General features: G+C 55.3%; 1 protein-coding gene across 9 annotated transcripts in view; it reads right to left on the bottom strand.

The window, feature by feature from the left end:
* ncor2 (nuclear receptor corepressor 2) overlaps positions 1–24,115 on the bottom strand; it is a 418,107-nt gene that overhangs the window by 45,077 nt on the left and 348,915 nt on the right. For all 9 annotated transcript variants that reach the window (XM_087999801.1, XM_087999810.1, XM_087999806.1 and 6 more), the window contains 2 exons: positions 5,103–5,253; positions 859–1,005 (listed from right to left, as the gene is read on the bottom strand). In XM_087999801.1, coding sequence (XP_087855927.1) covers positions 859–1,005; positions 5,103–5,253 — 298 coding nt within the window. The remainder of the gene's footprint in view (positions 1–858; positions 1,006–5,102; positions 5,254–24,115) is intronic.

The following is a 24,115-nucleotide window of genomic DNA, read 5'->3' as shown; positions in this document are numbered from 1 at the left end:
GGATAAATGTGAGGCTCTTCGCTTTGGGAGCAAAAACAGAAAGGTAGATTATCTGAATGATAATAGGTTAGGAAAGGGGGAACTGCAACGAGACCTGGGTGTCCTTGTACACCAGTCGCTGAAGGTAAATGTGTAGGTGAAGAAGGCAAACTGTATGTTGGTCTTCGTACTGAGGATTTGAGTACAGCAGCAGGGATGTCTTGCTGCAATTAGACAGGGCCTTGATGAAGTCATACCTGGAATACTGTGCAGTTTTGGTCTCCTTACCTGAGGTATGATCTTCTGGAGATGAAGGGAGTGCAGTGAAGGTTTACCAGACTCACTCCTGGGAATGAGAGGTTAAGTATGAGGAGGGACTGGATTAGTTAGGACTATATTCACTGGAGTTTAAAAGAGAGGAGCTATCTCAAAGAAACCACTAAAATTCTAACAGGGTGTGACAGGCTAAACGCAGGAAGGATGTTCCCAATGACTGAGAAGTCCAAAACCAGGGATCTAAGGAAATGGGGAGAATGTTTAGGACTGACAGAGTGGAGAACCTATGGAATTCTTTGCCACTGTGCAGCAGTTGAGGCCAAAACATTTCATGTTTTCAAAAATGACTTAGACATAGTTCTAAGGGCCTATCTTCTATAAAGATAAACAACACACAATTTCTTAGTAACAATTGTCCAACCAACTGATCAATTTGTGAAAAATGGGTTAGGAGCTGTCAGACCTTTGACAGATTGATGCGAGTATGACTGAGTGTAGACATAACCTTCAGCTCTGGCTTCCCAGCCTGATGGCTGTCATTCATTAAGGCTAAGATGGAATTCTCAAAACGGAAGAGATTCTCTCTCTCACACACACGCTTACCCTCATAGCTGGAAGGCACTGAATCTCGGGTCGTTAAACCCCATACGATGGCTCCTTCCATCATCTCATAACTCCGCTTCATTCCAGTGACTTCATTCACGGCTACAGAACTCCACTGGTTGTCTTTGGAATTTCCTGATGTGATTCCTGAAGATTATATGGAAAGTGAATGAGAACGAAAATCAAAGCAGACTTGTGGATGCAGGAGGTGCTGTTCTGTTAATGGCAGCAGAGAAGGAAGGTATCTGTAGGCAGTGACACAGCTTTAATGGTTCACTTGTTAGAGGCTCTGTTAGTCACTCATGGCCCTGTACATTACCTCCCTGCACCCTTCACAGATTCCCAACCAAACACTGGGTTCACCAATATCATCTCAAAGTTCAGGCATCAGTTAAATGATTCAGTGTCTTGTTTCTGATCAACATGAGTTAACAGGAAGAACACGACAGGTTGGTTGAGAGCGATTCAGTTTTTGCACAGCAGCACGGAATTGAAATCATGGTTGCTGAACCACAAAAAGCAATTTTACACAAATCAGAATCACTACCTTCATCCTTCACTGGGGTCAATGTGTAATGCTTCATTTTCAAAACCTGAATATTCGTGAGAAACAGTACCGCACTGTCAGGGGATCAGTGCTGAGGGAGTGCAGCACTGTCGGTGGGTCAGTGCTGAGGGAGTGCAGCACTGTCGGTGGGTCAGTGCTGAGGCAATGCCGCACTGTCGGTGGGTCAGTGCTGAGGGAGTGCCGCACTGTCGGGGGGTCAGTGCTGAGGGAGTGGGTGGGTCAGTGCTGAGGGAGTGCCGCACTGTCGGGGGGTCAGTGCTGAGGGAGTGCTGCACTGTTGGAGGGTCAGTGCTGAGGGAGTGCCGCACTGTTGGAGGGTCAGTGCTGAGGCAGTGCCGCACTGTCGGAGGGTCAGTGCTGAAGGAGTGCCGCAGTGTCGGTGGGTCAGTGCTGAGGGAGTGCGGCACTATCGGAGGGTCAGTGCTGAGGGAGTGCCGCACTATCGGAGGGTCAGTGCTGAGGGAGTGCCGCACTGTCGGTGGGTCAGTGCTGAGGGAGTGCCACACTGTCGGTGGGTCAGTGCTGAGGGAGTGCCGCACTGTCGGAGGGTCAGTGCTGAGGGAGTGCCGCACTGTCGGAGAGTCAGTGCTGAGGGAGTGCTGCACTGTCCAAGTGGCCAACTTTGAGAATGAGGTGCTAATCTTTGATCAGGCACTAATGTAATTGATCCCAGTTCTCTATTAGGGAAAGATTTCGTCAGTGCTTCCTGATGAACACCTGATCCTTCAACTGACATGACCATGGCTGATCAACTACTTCATAACTTTATGTTTTGTTATTAGGAATTGGGAAGAAAGTTGTATTTTGGGAATATCTGTATTTTTCTTTCGTGTAATGCAATGTTTTCATGTTAATTCCAGAACATTCTATTAGAGAGTTCCCAATTAAACCAATTGGTTAGAAGAAACGCCATAGCAACCTCAGCTCACATGGAGTTGAAATGTTGAAAGTTTAGGATAAACAGAAAGCTGATTGCAGTTGTCGGGTGTGGTGGGGGGGTTGGAGGTGGTGTTGATTGACTGTTTTATTGCTTGCAGCTCAGATACACTGAACATTTGTGACAGCAAAAACACGCTGGGTTCTTCCTGAATGGAAGAGTTTTCTGTTTGGTAGCTTTTGAATAGATACTTAGAATATAGAACATAGAGCAATACAGCGCAGAACAGGTCCTTCTGCCCTTGATGTTGCACTGACCTGTGAACTATTCTCAGCTCATCCCCCTACACTATCACATCATCATCCATGTGCTTATCCAAGGATTGTTTCAATCTCCCTCATGTGGCTGAGTTAACTAAATTGGCAGGCAGGGCATTCCACACCCTTACCACTCTGAGTAAAGAACTTGCCCCTGACATCTGTCTTAAATCTATCACTCCTCAATTTGCAGCTATGCCCCCTCGTACAACCAATGTAATCATCCTAGGGAAAAGACTCTCACTGTCCACCCTATCCAATCATAGAAACATAGAAAAATACAGCGCAGTACAGGCCCTTTGGCCCTCGATGTTGCGCCGATCCAAGCCCACCTAACCTACACTAGCCCACTATCCTCCATATGCCTATCCAATGCCCTTTTAAATGCCCATAATGAGGGAGAGTCCACCACTGCTACTGGCAGGGCATTCCATGAACTCACAACTCGCTGAGTAAAGAACCTACCCCTAACATCTGTCCTACACCTACCACCCCCTAATTTAAAGCTATGCCCCCTCGTAATAGCTGACTCCATACGTGGAAAAAGGTTCTCATGGTCAACCCTATCTAAACCCCTAATCATCTTGTACACCGCTATCAAGTCACCCCTAAACCTTCTTTTCTCCAATGAAAACAGCCCCAAATGCCTCAGCCTTTCCTCATACGATCTTCCTACCATACCAGGCAACATCCTGGTAAACCTCCTCTGCACCCGTTCCAGTGCCTCCACATCCTTCCTATAGTATGGCGACCAAAACTGCACACAATACTCCAGATGCGGCCGCACCAGAGTCTTATACAACTGCAACATGACCTCAGGACTTCGGAACTCAATTCTTCTACCAATAAAAGCCAGTACGCCATATGCCTTCTTCACTGCACTATTTACCTGGGTGGCAACTTTCAGAGATCTGTGTACATGGACACCAAGTATCCGACCATTAGCCCAGTACCCCATCTTTTTGTTACTCTTACCAAAGTGAATCACCTCACACTTAGCTACATTGAACTCCATTTGCCACCCTTCTGCCCAGCTCTGCAGCTTATCTATATCCCGCTGTAACCTGACACATCCTTCTTCACTGTCAACAACTCTACCGACTTTCGTATCATCCGCAAACTTGCTCACCCAACCTTCTAGACCCTCCTCCAGGTCATTTATAAAAATGACAAACAGCAATGGTCCCAAAACAGATCCTTGCGGAACACCGCTAGTAACTGCACTCCAAGATGAACCTTTACCATCAACTACTACCCTCTGTCTTCTTCCAGCCAGCCAATTCCTAATCCAAACCTCCAACTCACCATCAATGCCATACCTCCGTACTTTTTGAAGTAGCCTACCATGGGGAACCTTATCAAACACCTTACTAAAATCCATATACCCACATCTACCGCTTTACCCTAGTCCACATCCTTAGTCACCTTCTCAAAGAATTCAATAAGGTTTGTGAGGCACGACCTGCCCTTCACAAAACCATGCTGACTATCCTTGATCACATTATTCCTATCCAGATGTTCATAAATCCTATCCCTTACAATTCTCTCTAAGACTTTGCCCACAACAGAAGTGAGACTCACCAGCCTATAGTTACTAGGGTTATCCCTACTCCCCTTCTTGAACAAATCCTCTGATCATCTTGTATATCTCTATTAAATCCCCTCTTAGCCGCCTTCTCTCCAATGAGAACAGACCCAAGTCCCTCAGCCTTTCCTTATAAGACCTTCAGGCCTTGTGAATACAGTAAAGACAATGTTGATGCTTTGGTTCTATAAGTTGAAAGGACAGAGAGCAATAGATAAAAATGGGATAGGTTGGAAATTGCTAACTTCATTTTGTCAGAACCTACCAGATAGTTTCAAGACTTGGTGAAGGGAGTTTGCTGTGGATCCGGTGCACCAGGATGACTGTGAGAGTGAGTGACAGAGGCTTCATAGATATGCATCTATGCACAGTGTTGACTGTGTCCAGGGACGTCTGCTAGCGTATCGCTGCTGATGAGTGTGACACAAGGACTGCAGTGAGTGTAAGGGAGAGATTCCACATAGCAGGAACCAAGTCAGAAAGCCTGATTTTACAGGTGATGCTATGTTAGTTATACAGATTATGAGTGGGTTTGGGACTATGGGCGGCATACCTTTGTTATGGCGATTATTTAAAATGAAATTTTCCTTTTCATTTGCAGTATCTTTCACAGTTTAGGTAAAGTTTAAATGATATTGATTTTAGTTTATTTGTTACAGTAAATGTCTATGTTAAATGTTTTAAAAATTAAAGTCTTGTCCAGTGGTTTTATTTCCATTGGTGAGAAAGAAATTCCTTTCCTTTAAAAGCTTCTCTGTCTCTTTGCAATTGCAACAAAATTTATTGTGCAATGATCTGTATCCACTTTTGACAACATAAGGCAAGCGACTGGATTTTGGATGAACCTATTCTGTGGCACTCCCTGGACAATCTGAAATCCAAATAAAGGCTCCTCACCATCATATGAGAGCACATGACCACTTTTCCCTTCATAGATGACATGTCCTTTTGAAGAGGTTTCCTTCTGTGCTCTCTCATCCCTGTTGGGATTGTCTTCCTCCCTGATGCTGGTGACAGTTCCTTTATACAGAACCTCTGCTGGCGTTCCCTGTGTAACAGCAGAGACACAGTCAATGATCTTTTAGAAGGAGGCAACACAGTCAGCACCAGAGGAAAGCAGCCACCAATCTTCACGACAAACAACAGGAATATAAATCAGGATTGACCAGAACAACCCAGGAGTGAATAATGATAGAGGAAAAGAACAATGTAACAAAGCATTTGGAAACAAAATAAAATAATTAGTGCTTTGGTGGAGAACCTTGTACAGTGTTTACACCAAGCTTTCAGTTTAGGGCTGCGTTAACCTGCAGGTGAGATTAACAGATGAGGAGCTGCACCCTGTATCAATGTTTCCAATGGCCACATTTTGGCGTGTGCAAATATACACAGGATAATGTTTAACACGAACAGTTAATAATGTCAAGTAATTATTATTTATTCAGGACACAAACTGTTCTTTAAAATAACCTATAACATGTGAGATACTGTCCCTGTCTCATGGGTCATAGGTGTCACTGGCTGGACCCAGTATTTATTGCCCGACCCTGCTTGCCCCGAGAAGGTGGGGGCAAACTGCCTTCTTGAATCGCTGCAGTCCATGTGTTGTATGTAGACCCACAATGAAATTCCTAACAGGGGGAACTATTCCAAGATTTTGACCCAGTGATACTGAAGGAATAGTGGTATATTTCCAAGTCAGGATGGTGAGTGGCTTGGAGGGGAATGTGAAGGTGTTGACATTCAGATTTATCTGATGCCCCTGTCATTCAGGAACAAAGTCGTCATAAGTTTGGAAGGTGCTGTCCGAGGAGCTTTGGGAACAAAATGCCAGTGCAGAGGGAGTTCGACACTGTCAGAGGGTCAGCGCAGAGGGAGTTCGACACTGTCAGAGGGTCAGCGCAGAGGGTGTTCGACACTGTCGGAGGGTCAGCGCAGAGGGAGTTCGACACTGTCGGAGGGTCAGCGCAGAGGGAGTTCGACACTGTCAGAGGGTCAGCGCAGAGGGAGTTCGACACTGTCGGAGGGTCAGCGCAGAGGGAGTTCGACACTGTCGGAGGGTCAGCGCAGAGGGAGTTCTACACTGTCAGAGGGTCAGCGCAGAGGCAGTTCGACACTGTCAGAGGGTCAGCGCAGAGGCAGTTCGACACTGTCGGAGGGTCAGCGCAGAGGGAGTTCTACACTGTCAGAGGGTCAGCGCAGAGGGAGTTTGGCACTGTCAGAGGGTCAGCGCAGAGGGAGTTCGACACTGTCGGAGGGTCAGCGCAGAGGGAGTTCTACACTGTCAGAGGGTCAGCGCAGAGGGAGTTCGACACTGTCAGAGGGTCAGCGCAGAGGGAGTTCGACACTGTCAGAGGGTCAGCGCAGAGGGAGCTCGACACTGTCAGAGGGTCAGCGCAGAGGGAGTTCGACACTGTCAGAGGGTCAGCGCAGAGGGAGTTCGACACTGTCAGAGGGTCAGCGCAGAGGGAGTTCTACACTGTCGGAGGGTCAGCGCAGAGGGAACTCGACACTGTCAGAGGGTCAGCGCAGAGGGAGCTAGACACTGTCAGAGGGTCAGCGCAGAGGGAGTTCTACACTGTCGGAGGGTCAGCGCAGAGGGAACTCGACACTGTCAGAGGGTCAGCGCAGAATGAGTTCTACACTGTCAGAGGGTCAGCGCAGAGGGAGTTCTACACTGTCAGGGAGTCAGCGCAGAGGGGGCTCGACACTGTCAGAGGGTCAGTGCAGAGGGAGCTCGACACTGTCGAAGGGTCAGCACAGAGGGAGTTCTACACTGTCGGAGGGTCAGTGCTGAGGGTGTGATGCACTGTCGGAGGGTCAGTGCTGGGAGAGTGATGCCCTTTTCGGAGGGTCAGTGCTGATGGAGTGCCGCACTGTCGGAGGGTCAGTGCTGAGGGAGTGGGCACTGTCGGAGGGTCAGTGCTGAGGGAGTGCCACACTGTCGGAGGGTCAGTGCTGAGAGAGTGAAGCCCTGTCGGAGGGTCAGTGCTGATGTAGTGCCGCACTGTCGGAGGGTCAGTGCTGAGAGATCCATGCACTGCCAGATGGTCAGTGTTGAGGGAGTGGGCACTGTCGGAGGGTCAGTGCTGAGGGTGTGATTCACTGTCGGAGGGTCAGTGCTGATGGAGTGACGCACTGTCGGAGGGTCAGGGCTGAGGGAGTGATGCGCTATCAGAGGGTCAATGCTCAGAGAGTGATGTACTGTCGGAGGGTCAGTGCTGAGGGAGTGATGTACAGTCGGAGGTTCAGTGCTGATGAGTGCTGCACTGTCGGAGGGTCAGTGCTGAGGGAGTGATGCGCTATCAGAGGGTCAGTGCTGAGGGAGTGATGCACTGTCAGAGGGTCAGTGCTGAGAGAGTGATGCACTGTCAGAGGGTCAGTGCTGAGGGAGTGGGCAATGTCAGAGGGTCAGTGCTGAGGGAGTGGGCACTGTCGAAGGGTCAGTGCTGATGGAGTGCTTCACTGTCAGAGGGTCAGTGCTGAGAGAGCCATGCACTGCCAGACGGTCAGTGCTGAGGGAGTGGGCACTGTCAGAGGGTCAGTGCTGAGAGAGTGATGCGCTATCAGAGGGTCAGTGCTCAGAGAGTGATGTACTGTCGGAGGGTCAGTGCTGAGGGAGTGATGTACAGTCGGAGGTTCAGTGCTGATGAGTGCTGCGCTGTCGGAGGGTCAGTGCTGAGGGAGTGATGCGCTATCAGAGGGTCAGTGCTCAGAGAGTGATGTACTGTCGGAGGGTCAGTGCTGAGGGAGTGATGTACAGTCGGAGGTTCAGTGCTGATGAGTGCTGCGCTGTCGGAGGGTCAGTGCTGAGGGAGTGATGCGCTATCAGAGGGTCAGTGCTGAGGGAGTGATGCACTGTCAGAGGGTCAGTGCTGAGAGAGTGATGCACTGTCGGAGGGTCAGTGCTGAGGGAGTGGGCAATGTCAGAGGGTCAGTGCTGAGGGAGTGGGCACTGTCGAAGGGTCAGTGCTGATGGAGTGCCTCACTGTCAGAGGGTCAGTGCTGAGAGAGCCATGCACTGACAGACGGTCAGTGCTGAGGGAGTGGGCATTGTCAGAGGGTCAGTGCTGAGGGAGTGGCACTGTTGGAGGGTCAGTGCTGATGGAGTGCTGTGCTGTTCGAGGGTCAGTGCTGAGGGAGTGATGCGCTATCAGAGGGTCAGTGCTCAGAGAGTGATGCACAGTCGGAGGGTCATTGCAGAGGAAGTGATGTACAGTCGGAGGGTCAGTGCTGATGAGTGCTGCGCTGTTGGAGGGTCAGTGCTGAGAGAGCCATGCACTGCCATGCGGTCAGTGCTGAGGGAGTGGGCACTGTTGGAGGGTCAGTGCTGATGGAGTGATGCACAGTCGGAGGGTCAGTGCTGATGGAGTGATGCGCTATCAGAGGGTCAGTGCTCAGAGAGTGATGTACTGTCGGAGGGTCAGTGCTGATGGAGTGATGCACTGTCGGAGGGTCAGTGCTGAGTGAGTGATGCGCTATCAGAGGGTCAGTGCTGAGAGAGTGATGCCCTGTCGGAGGGTCAGTGCTGATGAAGTGCCGCACTGTCGGAGGGTCAGTGCTGAGACAGCCATGCAGTGTCGGAGGGTCAGTGCTGAGAGAGTGATGCACTGTCGGAGGGTCAGTGCTGATGAAGTGCCGCACTGTCGGAGGGTCAGTGCTGAGACAGCCATGCACTGTTGGAGGGTCAGTGCTGAGGGAGTGATGCGCTATCAGAGGGTCAGTGCTCAGAGAGTGATGTACTGTCGGAGGGTCAGTGCTGAGGGAGTGATGCACAGTCGGAGGGTCAGTGCTGATGAGTGCTGCACTGTTGGAGGGTCAGAGCTGAGGGAGTGATGCGCTATCAGAGGGTCAGTGCTCAGAGAGTGATGCACTGTCAGAGGGTCAGTGCTGAGGGAGAGATATACCTGTTGGAATGTCAGTGCAGAGGAAGAGTTGCACTGCCGGAGGGTCAGAGCTGAGGGAGAGACTCGCTGTCAGAGGGTCAGTGCTGATGGAGTGCTGCGCTGTCGGAGGGTCAGTTCTGGGAGAGTCATGAACTGTCGGAGGGTCAGTGCTGAGGGAGTGATGCACAGTCGGAGGGTCAGTGCTGATGAGTGCTGTGTTGTCAGAGGGTCAGTGCTGAGGGAGTGATGCGCTATCAGAGGGTCAGTGCTCAGAGAGTGATGCACTGTCGGAGGGTCAGTGCTGAGGGAGTGGGCAATATCAGAGGGTCAGTGCTGAGGGAGTGGGCACTGTCGGAGGGTCAGTGCTGATGGAGTGCCTCACTGTCAGAGGGTCAGTGCTGAGAGAGCCATGCACTGCCAGACGGTCAGTGCTGAGGGAGTGGGCACTGTCGGGGGGTCAGTACTGAGAGAGTGATGCGCTATCAGAGGGTCAGTGCTGAGAGAGTGATGCACTGTCGGAGGGTCAGTGCTGAGAGAGTGATGCACTGTCGGAGGGTCAGTGCTGAGAGAGTGATGCACTGTCGGAGGGTCAGTGCTGAGGGAGAGATGTACCTGTCGGAAGGTCAGTGCAGAGGGAGAGTTGCACTGCCGGAGGGTCAGAGCTGAGGGAGAGACTCGCTGTCAGAGGGTCAGTGCTGATGGAGTGCTGCACTGTCGGAGGGTCAGTGCTGGGAGAGTCATGAACTGTCGGAGGGTCAGTGCTCAGAGAGTGATGCACTGTCAGAGGGTCAGTGCTGAGAGAGTGATGCACAGTCGGAGGGTTAGTGCTGAGGGTGTGCCGCACTGTCGGAGGATCAGTGCTGAGGGAGTGGGCACTGTCGGAGGGTCAGTGTTGATGGAGTGCCGCACTGTCGGAGGGTCAGTGCTGAGGGAGTGGGCACTGTCGGAGGGTCAGTGCTGAGGGAGTGCCGCACTGTCGGAGGGTCAGTGCTGAGGGAGTGCCACACTGACGGAGGGTCAGTGCTGAGAGAGTGAAGCCCTGTTGGAGGGTCAGTGCTGATGAAGTGCCGCACTGTTGGAGAGTCAGTGCTGAGGGAGTGATGCGCTATCAGAGGGTCAGTGCTCAGAGAGTGATGCACTGTCAGAGGGTCAGTGCTGAGAGAGTGATGCACTGTCGGAGGGTCAGTGCTGATGGAGTGATGCGCTATCAGAGGGTCAGTGCTCAGAGAGTGATGTACTGTCGGAGGGTCAGAGCTGAGGGAGTGATGCACTGTCGGAGGGTCAGTGCTGATGAGTGCTGCGCTGTTGGAGGGTCAGTGCTGAGGGAGTGATGCGCTATCAAAGGGTCAGTGCTGAGAGAGTGATGCCCTGTCGGAGGGTCAGTGCTGATGAAGTGCCGCACTGTCGGAGGGTCAGTGCTGAGACAGCCATGCAGTGTCGGAGGGTCAGGGCTGAGGGAGTGGGCAATGTCAGAGGGTCAGTGCTGAGGGAGTGAGCACTGTCGGAGGGTCAGTGCTGAGGGTGTGATTCACTGTCGGAGGGTCAGTGCTGATGGAGTGCCGCACTGTCGGAGGGTCAGTGCTGAGAGAGCCATGCACTGCCAGACGGTCAGTGCTGAGGGAGTGGCACTGTTGGAGGGTCAGTGCTGATGAAATGATGCACAGTCGGAGGGTCAGTGCTGAGGGTGTGATGCACTGTCGGAGGGTCAGTGCTGAGGGAGCGATGCACTGTCGGAGTGTCAGTGCTGAGGGAGTGCCGCACTGTCGGAGGATCAGTACTGAGGGAGAGGGCACTGTCAGAGGGTCAGTATTAGCGGAGTGCCGCACTGTCGGAGGGTTAGTGCTGAGGGAGTGCCGCACTGTCGGAGGGTCAGTGCTGAGGGAGTGCCACACTGTCAGAGGGTCAGTGCTGAGAGAGTGGGCAGTGTCGGAGGGTCAGTGCTGAGGGAGTGCTACACTGTCGGAGGGTCAGGTCTGAGGGAATGCTCCACTGTCGGAGGGTCAGTGCTGAGGGAGTGCTGCACTTTGGAGGGTCAGTGCTGAGGGAGTGATGTACTGTCGGAGTGACAGCGCTGAGAGAGTGATGCACTGTCGGAGGGTCAATTCTGAGAGAGTGATGCCCTGTCGTAGGGTCAGTGCTGATGAAGTGCCGCACTGTCAGAGGGTCAGTGCTGAGACAGCCATGCAGTGTCGGAGGGTCAGTGCTGAGGGGGTGGGCAATGTCAGAGGGTCAGTGCTGAGGGAGTGGGCACTGTCGGAGGGTCGGTGCTGAGGGTGTGATGCACTGTCGGAGGGTCAGTGCTGATGGAGTGCCGCACTGTCGGAGGGTCAGTGCTGAGAGAGCCATGAACTGCCAGACGGTCAGTGCTGAGGGAGTGGGCACTGTCAGAGGGTCAGTGCTGAGAGAGCCATGCACTGCCAGAGGGTCAGTGCTGAGGGAGTGGGCACTGTTGGAGGGTCAGTGCTGATGGAGTGATGCACAGTCGGAGGGTCAGTGCTGATGGAGTGATGCGCTATCAGAGGGTCAGTGCTCAGAGAGTGATGTACTGTCGGAGGGTCAGTGCTGAGGGAGTGATGCACTGTCGGAGGGTCAGTGCTGATGAGTGCTGCGCTGCGGGAGGTCAGTGCTGAGGGAGTGAGGCGCTATCAGAGGGTCAGTGCTGAGAGAGTGATGCCCTGTCGGAGGGTCAGTGCTGATGAAGTGCCGCACTGTCGGAGGGTCAGTGCTGAGACAGCCATGCAGTGTCGGAGGGTCAGTGCTGAGGGAGTGGGCACTGTCGGAGGGTCAGTGCTGAGAGAGTGGGCACTGTCGGAGGGTCAGTGCTGAGGGAGTGATGCGCTATCAGAGGGTCAGTGCTCAGAGAGTGATGTACTGTCGGAGGGTCAGTGCTGAGGGAGTGATGCACAGTCGGAGGGTCAGTGCTGATGAGTGCTGCGCTGTTGAAGGGTCAGAGCTGAGGGAGTGATGCGCTCTCAGAGGGTCAGTGCTCAGAGAGTGATGCACTGTCAGAGGGTCAGTGCTGAGGGAGTGATGCGCTATCAGAGGGTCAGTGCTCAGAGAGTGATGTACTGTCGGAGGGTCAGTGCTGAGGGAGTGATGTACAGTCGGAGGTTCAGTGCTGATGAGTGCTGCGCTGTCGGAGGGTCAGTGCTGAGGGAGTGATGCGCTATCAGAGGGTCAGTGCTGAGGGAGTGATGCACTGTCAGAGGGTCAGTGCTGTGAGAGTGATGCACTGTCGGAGGGTCAGTGCTGAGGGAGTGGGCAATGTCAGAGGGTCAGTGCTGAGGGAGTGGGCACTGTCGAAGGGTCAGTGCTGATGGAGTGCCTCACTGTCAGAGGGTCAGTGCTGAGAGAGCCATGCACAGCCAGACGGTCAGTGCTGAGGGAGTGGGCACTGTCAGAGGGTCAGTGCTGAGAGAGTGATGCGCTATCAGAGGGTCAGTGCTGAGAGAGTGATGTACTGTCGGAGGGTCAGTGCTGAGGGAGTGATGTACAGTCGGAGGTTCAGTGCTGCGGGAGTGATGCACTGTCAGAGGGTCAGTGCTGAGAGAGTGATGCACTGTCGGAGGGTCAGTGCTGAGGGAGTGGGCAATATCAGAGGGTCAGTGCTGAGGGAGTGGGCACTGTCGAAGGGTCAGTGCTGATGGAGTGCCTCACTGTCAGAGGGTCAGTGCTGAGAGAGCCATGCACTGCCAGACGGTCAGTGCTGAGGGAGTGGGCACTGTCAGAGGGTCAGTGCTGAGGGAGTGGCACTGTTGGAGGGTCAGTGCTGATGGAGTGCTGTGCTGTTCGAGGGTCAGTGCTGAGGGAGTGATGCGCTATCAGAGGGTCAGTGCTCAGAGAGTGATGCACAGTCGGAGGGTCATTGCAGAGGGAGTGATGCACAGTCGGAGGGTCAGTGCTGATGAGTGCTGCGCTGTTGGAGGGTCAGTGCTGAGACAGCTATGCAGTGTCGGAGGGTCAGTGCTGAGTGAGTGGGCAATGTCAGAGGGTCAGTGCTGAGGGAGTGGGCACTGTCGGAGGGTCAGTGCTGAGGGAGTGCCGCACTGTCGGAGGGTCAGTGCTGAGAGAGCCATGAACTGCCAGACGGTCAGTGCTGAGTGAGTGGGCACTGTCAGAGGGTCAGTGCTGAGAGAGCCATGCACTGCCATGCGGTCAGTGCTGAGGGAGTGGGCACTGTTGGAGGGTCAGTGCTGATGGAGTGATGCACAGTCGGAGGGTCAGTGCTGATGAAGTGATGCGCTATCAGAGGGTCAGTGCTCAGAGAGTGATGTAATGTCGGAGGGTCAGTGCTGAGGGAGTGATGCACAGTCGGAGGGTCAGTGCTGATGAGTGCTGCGCTGTTGGAGGGTCAGAGCTGAGGGAGTGATGCGCTATCAGAGGGTCAGTGCTCAGAGAGTGATGCACTGTCAGAGGGTCAGTGCTGAGACAGCCATGCACTGTTGAAGGGTCAGTGCTGAGGGAGTGATGCGCTATCAGAGGGTCAGTGCTCAGAGAGTGATGTACTGTCGGAGGGTCAGTGCTGAGGGAGTGATGCACAGTCGGAGGGTCAGTGCTGATGAGTGCTGCGCTGTTGGAGGGTCAGAGCTGAGGGAGTGATGCGCTATCAGAGGGTCAGTGCTCAGAGAGTGATGCACTGTCAGAGGTTCAGTGCTGAGAGAGTGATGCACTGTCGGAGGGTCAGTGCTGAGGGAGAGATATACCTGTTGGAAGGTCAGTGCAGAGGGAGAGTTGCACTGCCGGAGGGTCAGAGCTGAGGGAGTGGGCACTGTCAGAGGGTCAGTGCTGAGGGAGTGGCACTGTTGGAGGGTCAGTGCTGATGGAGTGCTGTGCTGTTGGAGGTCAGTGCTGAGGGAGTGATGCGCTATCAGAGGGTCAGTGCTCAGAGAGTGATGCACAGTCGGAGGGTCATTGCAGAGGGAGTGATGCACAGTCGGAGGTTCAGTGCTGATGAGTGCTGCGCTGTTTGAGGGTCAGTGCTGAGACAGCTATGCAGTGTCGGAGGGTCAGTGCTGAGGGAGTGGGCAATGTCAGAGGGTCAGTGCTGAGGGAGTGGGCACTGTCGGAGGGTCAGTGCTGAGGGAGTGTCGCACTGTCGGAGGGTCAGTGCTGAGAGAGCCATGAACTGCCAGACGGTCAGTGCTGAGTGAGTGGGCACTGTCAGAGGGTCAGTGCTGAGAGAGCCATGCACTGCCATGCGGTCAGTGCTGAGGGAGTGGGCACTGTTGGAGGGTCAGTGCTGATGGAGTGATGAACTGTCGGAGGGTCAGTGCTGATGGTGTGATGCGCTATCAGAGGGTCAGTGCTCAGAGAGTGATGCACTGTCGGAGGGTCAGTGCTGAGAGAGTGATGCACTGTCGGAGGGTCAGAGCTGAGGGAGAGATTCGCGCTCAGAGGGTCAGTGCTGATGGAGTGCTGCGCTGTTGGAGGGTCAGTTCTGGGAGAGTCATGAACTGTCGGAGGGTCAGTGCTGAGGGAGTGATGCGCTATCAGAGGGTCAGTGCTCAGAGAGTCATGTACTGTCGGATGGTCAGTGCTGAGGGAGTGATGCACAGTCGGAGGGTCAGCGCTGATGAGTGCTGTGCTGTCAGAGGGTCAGTGCTGAGGGAGTGATGCGCTATCAGAGGGTCAGTGCTCAGAGAGTGATGCACTGTCAGAGGGTCAGTGCTGAGGGAGTGCCGCACTGTCGGAGGATCAGTGCTGAGGGAGTGGGCACTGTCGGAGGGTCAGTGTTGATGGAGTGCCGCACTGTCAGAGGGTCAGTGCTGAGGGAGTGGGCACTGTCGGGGGGTCAGTACTGAGAGAGTGATGCGCTATCAGAGGGTCAGTGCTGAGAGAGTGATGCACTGTCGGAGGGTCAGTGCTGAGAGAGTGATGCACTGTCGGAGGGTCAGTGCTGAGAGAGTGATGCACTGTCGGAGGGTCAGTGCTGAGAGAGTGATGCACTGTCGGAGGGTCAGTGCTGAGGGTGAGATGTACCTGTCGGAAGGTCAGTGCAGAGGGAGAGTTGCACTGTCGGAGGGACAGAGCTGAGGGAGAGACTCGCTGTCAGAGGGTCAGTGCTGATGGAGTGCTGCACTGTCGGAGGGTTAGTGCTGGGAGAGTCATGAACTGTCGGAGGGTCAGTGCTCAGAGAGTGATGCGCTATCAGAGGGTCAGTGCTCAGAGAGTGATGCACTGTCGGAGGGTCAGTGCTGAGGGAGTGGGCAATATCAGAGGGTCAGTGCTGAGGGAGTGGGCACTGTCGGAGGGTCAGTGCTGATGGAGTGCCTCACTGTCAGAGGGTCAGTGCTGAGAGAGCCATGCACTGCCAGACGGTCAGTGCTGAGGGAGTGGGCACTGTCAGAGGGTCAGTGCTGAGAGAGCCATGCACTGTCAGAGGGTCAGTGCTGATGGAGTGGCACTGATGGAGGGTCAGTGCTGATGGAGTGCTGTGCTGTTGGAGGGTCAGTGCTGAGGGAGTGATGCGCTATCAGAGGGTCAGTGCTCAGAGAGTAATGCACAGTCGGAGGGTCATTGCAGAGGGAGTGATGCACAGTCGGAGGGTCAGTGCTGATGAGTGCTGCGCTGTTGGAGGGTCAGTGCTGAGACAGCCATGCAGTGTCGGAGGGTCAGTGCTGAGGGAGTGGGCAATGTCAGACGGTCAGTGCTGAGGGAGTGGGCACTGTCGGAGGGTCAGTGCTGAGAGAGCCATGAAACTGCCAGACGGTCAGTGCTGAGTGAGTGGGCACTGTCAGAGGGTCAGTGCTGAGAGAGCCATGCACTGTTGGAGGGTCAGTGCTGATGGAGTGATGCACTGTCGGAGGGTCAGTGCTGAGGGAGTGATGCGCTATCAGAGAGTCAGTGCTCAGAGAGTGATGTACTGTCGGAGGGTCAGTGCTGAGGGAGTGATGCACTGTCAGAGGGTCAGTGCTGAGAGAGTGATGCACTGTCGGAGGGTCAGTGCTGAGGGAGTGGGCAATGTCAGAGGGTCAGTGCTGAGGGAGTGTGCACTGTCGAAGGGTCAGTGCTGATGGAGTGCCTCACTGTCAGAGGGTCAGTGCTGAGAGAGCCATGCACTGCCAGACGGTCAGTGCTGAGGGAGTGGGCACTGTCAGAGGGTCAGTGCTGAGAGAGCCATGCACTGTCAGAGGGTCAGTGCTGAGGGAGTGGCACTGATGGAGGGTCAGTGCTGATGGAGTGCTGTGCTGTTGGAGGGTCAGTGCTGAGGGAGTGATGCGCTTTCAGAGGGTCAGTGCTCAGAGAGTGATGCACTGTCGGAGGGTCAGTGCTGAGAGAGCCATGAACTGCCAGACGGTCAGTGCTGAGTGAGTGGGCACTGTCAGAGGGTCAGTGCTGAGAGAGCCATGCACTGCCATGCGGTCAGTGCTGAGGGAGTGGGCACTGTTGGAGGGTCAGTGCTGATGGAGTGATGAACTGTCGGAGGGTCAGTGCTGATGGTGTGATGCGCTATCAGAGGGTCAGTGCTCAGAGAGTGATGCACTGTCGGAGGGTCAGTGCTGAGAGAGTGATGCACTGTCGGAGGGTCAGAGCTGAGGGAGAGATTCGCGCTCAGAGGGTCAGTGCTGATGGAGTGCTGCGCTGTTGGAGGGTCAGTTCTGGGAGAGTCATGAACTGTCGGAGGGTCAGTGCTGAGGGAGTGATGCGCTATCAGAGGGTCAGTGCTCAGAGAGTCATGTACTGTCGGATGGTCAGTGCTGAGGGAGTGATGCACAGTCGGAGGGTCAGCGCTGATGAGTGCTGTGCTGTCAGAGGGTCAGTGCTGAGGGAGTGATGCGCTATCAGAGGGTCAGTGCTCAGAGAGTGATGCACTGTCAGAGGGTCAGTGCTGAGGGAGTGCCGCACTGTCGGAGGATCAGTGCTGAGGGAGTGGGCACTGTCGGAGGGTCAGTGTTGATGGAGTGCCGCACTGTCAGAGGGTCAGTGCTGAGGGAGTGGGCACTGTCGGGGGGTCAGTACTGAGAGAGTGATGCGCTATCAGAGGGTCAGTGCTGAGAGAGTGATGCACTGTCGGAGGGTCAGTGCTGAGAGAGTGATGCACTGTCGGAGGGTCAGTGCTGAGAGAGTGATGCACTGTCGGAGGGTCAGTGCTGAGAGAGTGATGCACTGTCGGAGGGTCAGTGCTGAGAGAGTGATGCACTGTCGGAGGGTCAGTGCTGAGGGTGAGATGTACCTGTCGGAAGGTCAGTGCAGAGGGAGAGTTGCACTGTCGGAGGGACAGAGCTGAGGGAGAGACTCGCTGTCAGAGGGTCAGTGCTGATGGAGTGCTGCACTGTCGGAGGGTTAGTGCTGGGAGAGTCATGAACTGTCGGAGGGTCAGTGCTCAGAGAGTGATGCGCTATCAGAGGGTCAGTGCTCAGAGAGTGATGCACTGTCGGAGGGTCAGTGCTGAGGGAGTGGGCAATATCAGAGGGTCAGTGCTGAGGGAGTGGGCACTGTCGGAGGGTCAGTGCTGATGGAGTGCCTCACTGTCAGAGGGTCAGTGCTGAGAGAGCCATGCACTGCCAGACGGTCAGTGCTGAGGGAGTGGGCACTGTCAGAGGGTCAGTGCTGAGAGAGCCATGCACTGTCAGAGGGTCAGTGCTGATGGAGTGGCACTGATGGAGGGTCAGTGCTGATGGAGTGCTGTGCTGTTGGAGGGTCAGTGCTGAGGGAGTGATGCGCTATCAGAGGGTCAGTGCTCAGAGAGTAATGCACAGTCGGAGGGTCATTGCAGAGGGAGTGATGCACAGTCGGAGGGTCAGTGCTGATGAGTGCTGCGCTGTTGGAGGGTCAGTGCTGAGACAGCCATGCAGTGTCGGAGGGTCAGTGCTGAGGGAGTGGGCAATATGAGAGGGTCAGTGCTGAGGGAGTGGGCACTGTCGGAGGGTCAGTGCTGATGGAGTGCCTCACTGTCAGAGGGTCAGTGCTGAGAGAGCCATGCACTGCCAGACGGTCAGTGCTGAGGGAGTGGGCACTGTCAGAGGGTCAGTGCTGAGAGAGCCATGCACTGTCAGAGGGTCAGTGCTGATGGAGTGGCACTGATGGAGGGTCAGTGCTGATGGAGTGCTGTGCTGTTGGAGGGTCAGTGCTGAGGGAGTGATGCGCTATCAGAGGGTCAGTGCTCAGAGAGTAATGCACAGTCGGAGGGTCATTGCAGAGGGAGTGATGCACAGTCGGAGGGTCAGTGCTGATGAGTGCTGCGCTGTTGGAGGGTCAGTGCTGAGACAGCCATGCAGTGTCGGAGGGTCAGTGCTGAGGGAGTGGGCAATGTCAGACGGTCAGTGCTGAGGGAGTGGGCACTGTCGGAGGGTCAGTGCTGAGAGAGCCATGAAACTGCCAGACGGTCAGTGCTGAGTGAGTGGGCACTGTCAGAGGGTCAGTGCTGAGAGAGCCATGCACTGTTGGAGGGTCAGTGCTGATGGAGTGATGCACTGTCGGAGGGTCAGTGCTGAGGGAGTGATGCGCTATCAGAGAGTCAGTGCTCAGAGAGTGATGTACTGTCGGAGGGTCAGTGCTGAGGGAGTGATGCACTGTCAGAGGGTCAGTGCTGAGAGAGTGATGCACTGTCGGAGGGTCAGTGCTGAGGGAGTGGGCAATGTCAGAGGGTCAGTGCTGAGGGAGTGTGCACTGTCGAAGGGTCAGTGCTGATGGAGTGCCTCACTGTCAGAGGGTCAGTGCTGAGAGAGCCATGCACTGCCAGACGGTCAGTGCTGAGGGAGTGGGCACTGTCAGAGGGTCAGTGCTGAGAGAGCCATGCACTGTCAGAGGGTCAGTGCTGAGGGAGTGGCACTGATGGAGGGTCAGTGCTGATGGAGTGCTGTGCTGTTGGAGGGTCAGTGCTGAGGGAGTGATGCGCTTTCAGAGGGTCAGTGCTCAGAGAGTGATGCACTGTCGGAGGGTCATTGCAGAGGGAGTGATGCACAGTCGGAGGGTCAGTGCTGATGAAGTGCCGCACTGTCGGAGGGTCAGTGCTGAGACAGCCATGCAGTGTCGGAGGGTCAGTGCTGAGGGAGTGGGCACTGTCGGAGGGTCAGTGCTGAGGGAGTGATGTGCTATCAGAGGGTCAGTGCTCAGAGAGTGATGTACTGTCGGAGGGTCAGTGCTGAGGGTGTGATGCACTGTCGGAAGGTCAGTGCTGAGGGAGTGATGCGCTATCAGAGGGTCAGTGCTCAGAGAGTGATGTACTGTCGGAGGGTCAGTGCTGAGGGAGTGATGCACTGTCGGAAGGTCAGTGCTGAGGGAGTGATGCGCTATCAGAGGGTCAGTGCTCAGAGAGTGATGTACTGTCGGAGGGTCTGTGCTGAGGGAGTGATGCACAGTCGGAGGGTCAGTGCTGATGAGTGCTGCGCTGTTGGAGGGTCAGAGCTGAGGGAGTGATGCGCTATCAGAGGGTCAGTGCTCAGAGAGTGATGCACTGTCAGAGGGTCAGTGCTGAGACAGCCATGCACTGTTGAAGGGTCAGTGCTGAGGGAGTGATGCGCTATCAGAGGGTCAGTGCTCAGAGAGTGATGTACTGTCGGAGGGTCAGTGCTGAGGGAGTGATGCACAGTCGGAGGGTCAGTGCTGATGAGTGCTGCGCTGTTGGAGGGTCAGAGCTGAGGGAGTGATGCGCTATCAGAGGGTCAGTGCTCAGAGAGTGATGCACTGTCAGAGGTTCAGTGCTGAGAGAGTGATGCACTGTCGGAGGGTCAGTGCTGAGGGAGAGATATACCTGTTGGAAGGTCAGTGCAGAGGGAGAGTTGCACTGCCGGAGGGTCAGAGCTGAGGGAGTGGGCACTGTCAGAGGGTCAGTGCTGAGGGAGTGGCACTGTTGGAGGGTCAGTGCTGATGGAGTGCTGTGCTGTTCGAGGGTCAGTGCTGAGGGAGTGATGCGCTATCAGAGGGTCAGTGCTCAGAGAGTGATGCACAGTCGGAGGGTCATTGCAGAGGGAGTGATGCACAGTCGGAGGGTCAGTGCTGATGAGTGCTGCGCTGTTTGAGGGTCAGTGCTGAGACAGCTATGCAGTGTCGGAGGGTCAGTGCTGAGGGAGTGGGCAATGTCAGAGGGTCAGTGCTGAGGGAGTGGGCACTGTCGGAGGGTCAGTGCTGAGGGAGTGTCGCACTGTCGGAGGGTCAGTGCTGAGAGAGCCATGAACTGCCAGACGGTCAGTGCTGAGTGAGTGGGCACTGTCAGAGGGTCAGTGCTGAGAGAGCCATGCACTGCCATGCGGTCAGTGCTGAGGGAGTGGGCACTGTTGGAGGGTCAGTGCTGATGGTGTGATGCGCTATCAGAGGGTCAGTGCTCAGAGAGTGATGCACTGTCGGAGGGTCAGTGCTGAGAGAGTGATGCACTGTCGGAGGGTCAGAGCTGAGGGAGAGATTCGCGCTCAGAGGGTCAGTGCTGATGGAGTGCTGCGCTGTTGGAGGGTCAGTTCTGGGAGAGTCATGAACTGTCGGAGGGTCAGTGCTGAGGGAGTGATGCGCTATCAGAGGGTCAGTGCTCAGAGAGTCATGTACTGTCGGATGGTCAGTGCTGAGGGAGTGATGCACAGTCGGAGGGTCAGCGCTGATGAGTGCTGTGCTGTCAGAGGGTCAGTGCTGAGGGAGTGATGCGCTATCAGAGGGTCAGTGCTCAGAGAGTGATGCACTGTCAGAGGGTCAGTGCTGAGGGAGTGCCGCACTGTCGGAGGATCAGTGCTGAGGGAGTGGGCACTGTCGGAGGGTCAGTGTTGATGGAGTGCCGCACTGTCAGAGGGTCAGTGCTGAGGGAGTGGGCACTGTCGGGGGGTCAGTACTGAGAGAGTGATGCGCTATCAGAGGGTCAGTGCTGAGAGAGTGATGCACTGTCGGAGGGTCAGTGCTGAGAGAGTGATGCACTGTCGGAGGGTCAGTGCTGAGAGAGTGATGCACTGTCGGAGGGTCAGTGCTGAGGGTGAGATGTACCTGTCGGAAGGTCAGTGCAGAGGGAGAGTTGCACTGTCGGAGGGACAGAGCTGAGGGAGAGACTCGCTGTCAGAGGGTCAGTGCTGATGGAGTGCTGCACTGTCGGAGGGTTAGTGCTGGGAGAGTCATGAACTGTCGGAGGGTCAGTGCTCAGAGAGTGATGCGCTATCAGAGGGTCAGTGCTCAGAGAGTGATGCACTGTCGGAGGGTCAGTGCTGAGGGAGTGGGCAATATCAGAGGGTCAGTGCTGAGGGAGTGGGCACTGTCGGAGGGTCAGTGCTGATGGAGTGCCTCACTGTCAGAGGGTCAGTGCTGAGAGAGCCATGCACTGCCAGACGGTCAGTGCTGAGGGAGTGGGCACTGTCAGAGGGTCAGTGCTGAGAGAGCCATGCACTGTCAGAGGGTCAGTGCTGATGGAGTGGCACTGATGGAGGGTCAGTGCTGATGGAGTGCTGTGCTGTTGGAGGGTCAGTGCTGAGGGAGTGATGCGCTATCAGAGGGTCAGTGCTCAGAGAGTAATGCACAGTCGGAGGGTCATTGCAGAGGGAGTGATGCACAGTCGGAGGGTCAGTGCTGATGAGTGCTGCGCTGTTGGAGGGTCAGTGCTGAGACAGCCATGCAGTGTCGGAGGGTCAGTGCTGAGGGAGTGGGCAATGTCAGACGGTCAGTGCTGAGGGAGTGGGCACTGTCGGAGGGTCAGTGCTGAGAGAGCCATGAAACTGCCAGAAGGTCAGTGCTGAGTGAGTGGGCACTGTCAGAGGGTCAGTGCTGAGAGAGCCATGCACTGTTGGAGGGTCAGTGCTGATGGAGTGATGCACTGTCGGAGGGTCAGTGCTGAGGGAGTGATGCGCTATCAGAGAGTCAGTGCTCAGAGAGTGATGTACTGTCGGAGGGTCAGTGCTGAGGGAGTGATGCACTGTCAGAGGGTCAGTGCTGAGAGAGTGATGCACTGTCGGAGGGTCAGTGCTGAGGGAGTGGGCAATGTCAGAGGGTCAGTGCTGAGGGAGTGTGCACTGTCGAAGGGTCAGTGCTGATGGAGTGCCTCACTGTCAGAGGGTCAGTGCTGAGAGAGCCATGCACTGCCAGACGGTCAGTGCTGAGGGAGTGGGCACTGTCAGAGGGTCAGTGCTGAGAGAGCCATGCACTGTCAGAGGGTCAGTGCTGAGGGAGTGATGCGCTTTCAGAGGGTCAGTGCACAGAGAGTGATGCACTGTCGGAGGGTCATTGCAGAGGGAGTGATGCACAGTCGGAGGGTCAGTGCTGATGAAGTGCCGCACTGTCGGAGGGTCAGTGCTGAGACAGCCATGCAGTGTCGGAGGGTCAGTGCTGAGGGAGTGGGCACTGTCGGAGGGTCAGTGCTGAGGGAGTGATGTGCTATCAGAGGGTCAGTGCTCAGAGAGTGATGTACTGTCGGAGGGTCAGTGCTGAGGGTGTGATGCACTGTCGGAAGGTCAGTGCTGAGGGAGTGATGCGCTATCAGAGGGTCAGTGCTCAGAGAGTGATGTACTGTCGGAGGGTCAGTGCTGAGGGAGTGATGCACTGTCGGAAGGTCAGTGCTGAGGGAGTGATGCGCTATCAGAGGGTCAGTGCTCAGAGAGTGATGTACTGTCGGAGGGTCTGTGCTGAGGGAGTGATGCACAGTCGGAGGGTCAGTGCTGATGAGTGCTGCGCTGTTGGAGGGTCAGAGCTGAGGGAGAGATGCGCTATCAGAGGGTCAGTGCTCAGAGAGTGATGCACTGTCAGAGGGTCAGTGCTGAGAGAGTGATGCACTGTCGGAGGGTCAGTGCTGAGGGAGAGATATACCTGTTGGAATGTCAGTGCAGAGGGAGAGTTGCACTGCCGGAGGGTCAGAGCTGAGGGAGAGATTCGCTGTCAGAGGGTCAGTGCTGATGGAGTGCTGCGCTGTCGGAGGGTCAGTTCTGGGAGAGTCATGAACTGTCGGAGGGTCAGTGCTGAGGGAGTGAGGCACAGTCGGAGGGTCAGTGCTGATGAGTGCTGTGCTGTCAGAGGGTCAGTGCTGAGGGAGTGATGCGCTATCAGAGAGTCAGTGCTCAGACAGTGATGCACTGTCGGAGGGTCAGTGCTGAGGGAGTGGGCAATGTCAGAGGGTCAGTGCTGAGGGAGTGGGCACTGTCGGAGGGTCAGTGCTGATGGAGTGCCTCACTGTCAGAGGGTCAGTGCTGAGAGAGCCATGCACTGCCAGACGGTCAGTGCTGAGGGAGTGGGGACTGTCAGAGGGTCAGTGCTGAGAGAGCCATGCACTGCCATATGGTCAGTGCTGAGGGAGTGGGCAATGTCGGGGGGTCAGTACTGAGAGAGTGATGCGCTATCAGAGGGTCAGTGCTGAGATAGTGATGCACTGTCGGAGGGTCAGAGCTGAGAGAGTGATGCACTGTCGGAGGGTCAGTGCTGAGAGAGTGCTGCGCTGTCAGAGGGTCAGTGCTGAGGGAGTGATGCGCTATCAGAGGGTCAGTGCTGAGGGAGTGATGCACTGTCAGAGGGTCAGTGCTGAGAGAGTGATGCACTGTCGGAGGGTCAGTGCTGAGGGAGTGGGCAATGTCAGAGGGTCAGTGCTGAGGGAGTGTGCACTGTCGAAGGGTCAGTGCTGATGGAGTGCCTCACTGTCAGAGGGTCAGTGCTGAGAGAGCCATGCACTGCCAGACGGTCAGTGCTGAGGGAGTGGGCACTGTCAGAGGGTCAGTGCTGAGAGAGCCATGCACTGTCAGAGGGTCAGTGCTGAGGGAGTGGCACTGATGGAGGGTCAGTGCTGATGGAGTGCTGTGCTGTTGGAGGGTCAGTGCTGAGGGAGTGATGCGCTATCAGAGGGTCAGTGCTCAGAGAGTGATGCACAGTCGGAGGGTCATTGCAGAGGGAGTGATGCACAGTCGGAGGGTCAGTGCTGATGAGTGCTGCGCTGTTGGAGGGTCAGTGCTGAGACAGCCATGCAGTGTCGGAGGGTCAGTGCTGAGGGAGTGGGCAATATGAGAGGGTCAGTGCTGAGGGAGTGGGCACTGTCGGAGGGTCAGTGCTGAGAGAGCCATGAACTGCCAGACGGTCAGTGCTGAGTGAGTGGGCACTGTCCGAGGGTCAGTGCTGAGAGAGCCATGCACTGTTGGAGGG

This window comes from Chiloscyllium plagiosum, unplaced genomic scaffold, assembly GCF_037043375.1.
Source record: "Chiloscyllium plagiosum isolate Xiang-an unplaced genomic scaffold, Cpla_swu_hap1 HiC_scaffold_24, whole genome shotgun sequence".
Taxonomy (NCBI): domain Eukaryota; kingdom Metazoa; phylum Chordata; class Chondrichthyes; order Orectolobiformes; family Hemiscylliidae; genus Chiloscyllium; species Chiloscyllium plagiosum.
Note: the sequence above shows the minus strand (reverse complement) of the source record. Positions and strands in the feature narration are given on the sequence as shown.